Here is a 6,449-nt window from a genome sequence, read left to right as displayed (position 1 = left end):
AAAACTAACTCTTAGAGTCATTTTACACAACCCCCTAACCATGTATTCATAAAATATAGATTTCTTGGTCAATTTCGTAAAATTGATTTCTAAATTCCCTTTTCTAACGGTAAGAATTCTATTGATTGCCTTATCTTCAAAAAATAAATAGAATGTACTATCTTTTATACATTTTGTTTCATAACCGGCATTGAGCAACTGACTTAATTCTGAGTTTACAACTATCTATGTTCAACTTCGCAGCCTCGAAATTTTGAGCCCAGACCCAAAGACAGGAGAACTCCTGGATCAAGCATTAGAACAGCTTTCGCCGAAATATTTTTGATCAAACTGACACGCATTTGCGTTACACGAAGAAGAAAACCTCCCACAGATAGCTTGACGGCAACGGGATATTAACCCATGATCTGTCTAACACTGAGGGAATTTCACATTAGCGCTGTGGTCGATGTGATGTGATCCAGGAAGAGAATTCGTATCAACCAGCCACTGCTGGGATTCAAATCTAAATTGTCTCTATGGAAGGCGAACCGTAAATTATGGATTTCGTTGCAAATTTGCAAGGTAGAACACTTAAAACAAATAACTATTTTAGGAGCCTTTATTATGTTTGTCACCATCATTTCAGAGTTGCACCTGCACCAACAAGGAACTGTGTTGTAGAAATTTGCAATAAAGCAATCTTTTAACACCTATAGGGCCCCCCTTTTTTGGTCATACAGAACCATTTATGAGCAGAAATCACAGGTTTAACGGTGCACATTCGTAAAATTAATTTCTACGCTATTCGTTTTCTATGCTTTGACTTCAGTTTTATTGATTTCGGAAACGAGGAAAGATGTTGAACCGTTTCTGTTAAATAGCAAACTCTGCGTGTTTGTGTAAGTGTACAATCGAAAACTCGACAAGTAACAAACACGCTTCAGAACCAAAGTTTGTTTACATCTAGAACAAATTTTTGCGCTTGTCATTAGGCTCAGTTTAACTTTACTACATCGTGTAATGAAAAGATCACGCGATGTCCATTTGTATGTCTGACCATGGTTTCGTTGTGGATTAAAATGCAGAAATCTTGAAATGGTTTAAATAGGTGGAGATCTAAGACTAAAGATGAAATATGAATCTAAGACTAAAGACCGAAATATGATCTAAGACTAAAGATGAAATATGTATGAATCAAAACTTAATCTGCCAAAATTTTAAATTTCCTTATTTGAAAATTTCAAGCTGGAATAGCCTGGCTGATAGGGAGTTGGGCCCATGTCGGAGAGGTCGTGATTTCGATCACCACCAGCTGATGACTCTCCGTGTACAAAATGGTGAGTAATGCAAGCTAAATCTGTTAGGGTGTCAAAGTCCTCCAATTTCCCGTACCTAATCAGTACCTCTTTGGATACTGGATTGGAAATTGATAGTGCTCTGGTTTCAGGTCAAATATTACAATCTGCGGATGAATGGTGTGTGAATGTGTCCTCCCTGTAAATTGGTTTGTGACGTATGTATGTTTTCACCAAATCATTCTCAGGGATGTTTCCGAGACCGTCTCCAAGAGCCCATTATGGATCCTAGTGTGACGTAAATAAAAGTACTGTACCTGAAAAATTTCAAAGTGATTTTGAATAGTGGACTGGATCGAAAAAGCTAGTAATTATATTGACTCTGCTTAATTTTACTTCACTGCGCATCTTTTATATGGCACAACATTTAAAACAGACCATCTTAGTTGCAATGAAACGAACGTACTACTTGGATTAATCCTCAGCTGCTAATAATTTTTTTAATTACTTTTTATAACCTATTTCTGCATTGGTGTTATTAAATTAAAGTATTTTAAAACGTTTAAAACCATCCATACTTACATGACAAACACCGTTTCCTGCTGCCAGGCTTCCAGCGCATATCATTGTTTGCGGAATGAAATTTCCCCCCACGAGTCTCCTGCACACAATGTCATTCTGTACTGGATGATAAGCTTGTTTCAGTACATCACTTCCACCAGAACCTATGGAAATAATAAGATTATTAAGGGATTATTTTATGCTTTATTTTAAGTATATGTGTTTAAATCTATAATAAAAATGGTAATTGTCTTACCATTTCCTTCATTCTCATTTAACAGAAAAATTACATAAAATTGCCTAAAATCGGTTAATGATTTAATAGTGTTTACATGAAATTATTAATTTCCTCTTATTTGATGATATTTACTTGTAATATTAATTTGTCTTCCTTTTTTTGATATTATTCTCTTACTGTGATTATCACTCGAAATGTAAGTATTTGATATCTAGTTATATCGAATAAAAGTCCTCAATCTTCAAAAAAAATCCTCAAAAAAGTAAATTCAGTCACTCCATCTGTGTGGCATTGCTTTAGTTGATTACTATACTATACTGCCATGCAATTGCAAAAACAACGCAAGTGCTTCACGATTGATTCCGAGAAAAGTGGCTCGACAACTTTTCTCCTTCTATTGCTAATGCCATGAAAGCTAAAATAGAATTTCAAAAAAACTGATAAAATAAAATTAATTTTTTAAAATTTTTTGTTGAAATATGTAGCTTACCAGATAAAGATGCCAAATATATAAAAATCTTAATTTTGAATTTTTTGTCGCGTAGATTGATTTTTCAATTACACGCCTGTAAAGCATTTTGACAAAATTTAAAGATCTGTTATGATACTGAATGCCATATTTCGTTTAAGCCTGCTAATTTTCTTTCTTTTTCTTAAAGCTTCAGTTTTTTCAAAAAATTGTTTTAGAATGTCTCCAATGCTTAATCAGAATCTCATATGTGATGATAATATCACTTATCAACACACAGATTGCAATGCAGAATTGAATCATTCATTAATCTTAATTTACCAAAATGCGTTAATTGTCATTGTTGTTCTGTTCTTTATGGAATTACATTTCTCATTTGATAAATGATGATAGATGTGATTTCATTAAAATGAAAACAGGTGAAAAGTCTGCTAGTTCTCACTATAATTATCAGACGAAAACACCATTTATCTTTTTTTCATTGTAGAGTTTTTTTTCCCATACGATTTAAAACTAACTCTTAATACTTTACAAAAAGAATACAAGCAAAAAATTTTTGTATTTTTTATTTTTTTTAACTCTCGCATTCTTCATTAAATTATCGAAATTTGAAATATATTGTTTTTCAACTGATTTTAGGATGCCCATCAGTAATTCCATCTGTAGTTAAATATGACAATCATTAAACATTGCGAAACAACATTGTGCAATGATTAATCATTGTGAAACATCATAGTGCAATCATTAAACTTTGCGCAACATTTCAAGTTATTAATTCATATTATAGGCGCAGACTTTGTTTCAAAGTTGGGGTGGGGGTGGGTAGAGAAGGATTATATTCATGAGCATTATAACTCTATACTGCTAAAAAGAAAAATAAAGATATCGTTATAATGTATTTACGTGGTAAATCATAAACATTGAAGTAAATAATTTTTAAAAAAACCATATTTACAATTAGATTCGATTAGATTCGCTGTATATCAAGACTAATTAAAAATATATTTTTTTTAATTCGTTAATTTTCAAGTACGTTCTTGGTTTAATATTTTTCAAAAAATTAATTTAAATGAAGGAAATGGTTGTTCAGTATAAAACAATAATGCAATCTACTGAATTTTGAAAAGGCACGGATAAAAAAAAAAGCAATATTACCAGTGTTAAGTTCTTATAAGACCTGATAGGTAATTAATGTAAATACTGCGAGTATAGACAGTATTTTGCTTTATTTCTGTTACATATGTATAGAATGCAAAATGTATTTGACCAAATAAAGTTTTAATTATTAAAACTGTGTAAAAGAAATGCTATTTACAATTCGCCCAATTTTGTGAGAGTTTCTACAAAAGTCAAAAGTTAAGGAAATCAAACTTAATATAGTGATACTGTGTAAACATTTTCAGGAAGGAAATAACTCCAGAGCACTCGTGAAATTGAAATTAGTTGCCGAAGTTAAGTAATTGCAAGCCAATACATATAATCTCTCTTTCCTCCCGTAGTGATGTCATTTTCGACCAATAGCTTGATCCGGCCACTTTGAAACTTTATCGCTCGTAAACACAAATAGCATATATGAATATATGAATACAAATAGCATAATATGAACTTTCTTAACGTAGATAGTTTAAACCACGCAAAATGCTTGTAGGCTAGGAATCCTATTCAAACAATGATTTCGGAATTCCTTTAGTAGGTAATGAAATATCTCAGTTACTTTTAACTCCTTTCAAAATCCACGTAAAACAATTTTACTAGCAATATTTTTAAAGGAAATCGTTAAAATGTTGCAAATTGTTGGAGGGGATTATATTCCTTTAGGAGAACTAACCCCCTTCTACCCCTTGCAATCCATGCCCGTGATTCCTATGAATTTTTTCAGTATTAAGTTGTTGTTGTTGTTTCTAATGCCACTTGCCGATTAACAATCCTGTTTGATGAAGCTACGCGAATTTAAGGTGCCACCTTTATCCAAGAATACGACTTCCACCGTACACACGTCACAGCCCCTTATAAGGTGAGCCCATTTATATATCCATTCATTCAACCACAGATCGTAATTTTGACCTGAACCAGAGAACGATCAATCTCCGATTTAGTACCCCAGAGATATGATTTGTTATGGGAACAAGGAGGACTTTGTGACCTGACAGATTTAACTTGCAGTCACCATTTACTAAGTGGGGAATCTTCGTCAGATGGGGATCGAACTCAGGACCTCTTGGACATGGTCCAACGCTCAACTATCCAAGCTATCCCGTCCCTTCAATATTAAGTAAATAAATGGGTGCATCAGTGTATCAAGTTTAACTATTTAAGCATGTGATTTGCTAGCATATTTATCCTAAACATTCATTTAACCATTGAAACTGAAACAACATATGTTAACTAATATATGGGAACCAATTGTCATTAAAACTATAAATTTAAAAAAAATACTATATAAAATCTTAAGACCGATGCAAAAAATATTAATCCATTAAAAATTAATAAAGATTAAAGCATTAAATACTAGTTTATTAGATCAATATGAGTTTTTAAGATAGATTCATTGAAAATGAAAAACGTTTTATTAAATTTGTATTCGATAGTTAACTTATTAATTGAATAAAATGTAATGCATTTTATACCAGATCAAATTAATATACTTCTTACCTCTAGTTGCGCCCCAACCAACTGCGAAACAGTTGTTTGTAATATCAAGTTTTGTATACAGTTTTGGAAGACAAGCTGGTTGCACATACTTAGTGAATTTAACAGGAGCATTCAATTTTATTAAAGCTATATCATGGGTAAGGTCATACTGACCATCTCTTTCGAACTAAAAACAGAAAAAAAATTATTTGGAGCTTTTTTATTGATAGCAAAACAAAAGTTTTCTGTATATTAACTGCTTTTCTCAAATTGTCTATCTTTTTTTTCCCTTTCGAACCAAAAACAGAAAAAACTTTTTTATTGATGATAAAGAAACTTAAAACTGTATATTAACCGCCATTGCTGAACTGTCTATTTTTTTTTCCTCTTGGGAATAGATAAAAAATTAATTTTATGCTTTCTTCAATAATAAATTTTTACTGCTTTCGCCGAATTGTCGATTTTTTCCATCTTTTGACCAGAAAAAAGAAAAAAAAAACTTTATTATTGATAAGGAGGAAAATTTTTATTGTGTATCAACTGTCTTTGCTGAATTGTCTATTTATTTTCTCTTAATTAAAAATAGAAACAAACTTCTTTTCTTATTGATCGCAAAGAAACTTTATACTGTATATTAACCGCCATTGCTGAACTATCTATTTTCTTCCCCTTAGGAACTAAAAATAGAAAAAAAAATTAATTTTATGCTTTCTTCAAAAATTTTTTTTACTGCTTTTGCTGAATTGTCGATTTTTTTCCTCCTTTGACCAGAAAAAAGAAAAAAAGAACTTTATTATTGATAAAGAGGAAAATTTTTATTGTATATCAACTGTCTTTGCTGAATTGTCTATTTATTTTCTCTTAATTAAAAATAGAAACAAATTTCTTTTCTTATTGATCGCAAAGAAACTTTATACTGTATATTATTAACCGCCATTGCTGAACTGTCTATTTTTTTCCCCTTAGGAACTAAAAATAGAAAAAAAAATTAATTTTATGCTTTCTTCAAAAATAAATTTTTACTGCTTTCGCCGAATTGTCGATTTTTTTCCTCTTTTGACCAGAAAAAAGAGAAAAAAAACTTTATTATTGATAAAGAGGAAAATTTTTATTGTGTATCAACTGCCTTTGCCGAATTGTCTATTTATTTTCTCTTAATTAAAAATAGAAACAAATTTCTTTTCTTATTGATCGCAAAGAAACTTTATACTGTATATTATTAACCGCCATTGCTGAACTGTCTATTTTTTTCCCCTTAGGAACTAAAAATAGA

The 6,449-nt window shown here is 31.2% G+C and overlaps 1 protein-coding gene across 4 annotated transcripts in view; it reads right to left on the bottom strand.

The window, feature by feature from the left end:
- Positions 1–6,449, bottom strand: part of LOC122268263 (chymotrypsin-like elastase family member 1) — a 98,713-nt gene that overhangs the window by 2,973 nt on the left and 89,291 nt on the right. For 2 of the 4 annotated variants that reach the window (XM_016060733.4, XM_043050575.2), the window contains exons 7-8: positions 5,198–5,363; positions 1,860–2,002 (exon numbers count right to left, since the gene is read on the bottom strand). The exons of the other annotated variants lie outside the window; for them this stretch is intronic. In XM_016060733.4, coding sequence (XP_015916219.2) covers positions 1,860–2,002; positions 5,198–5,363 — 309 coding nt within the window. The remainder of the gene's footprint in view (positions 1–1,859; positions 2,003–5,197; positions 5,364–6,449) is intronic. 4 annotated transcript variants of the gene reach the window in all.

The sequence above is a fragment of the Parasteatoda tepidariorum genome, chromosome 10 (assembly GCF_043381705.1).
Source record: "Parasteatoda tepidariorum isolate YZ-2023 chromosome 10, CAS_Ptep_4.0, whole genome shotgun sequence".
Taxonomy (NCBI): domain Eukaryota; kingdom Metazoa; phylum Arthropoda; class Arachnida; order Araneae; family Theridiidae; genus Parasteatoda; species Parasteatoda tepidariorum.
The sequence above is the reverse complement of the archived record's forward strand: the minus strand, read 5'-3'. Positions and strand labels throughout refer to the sequence as shown.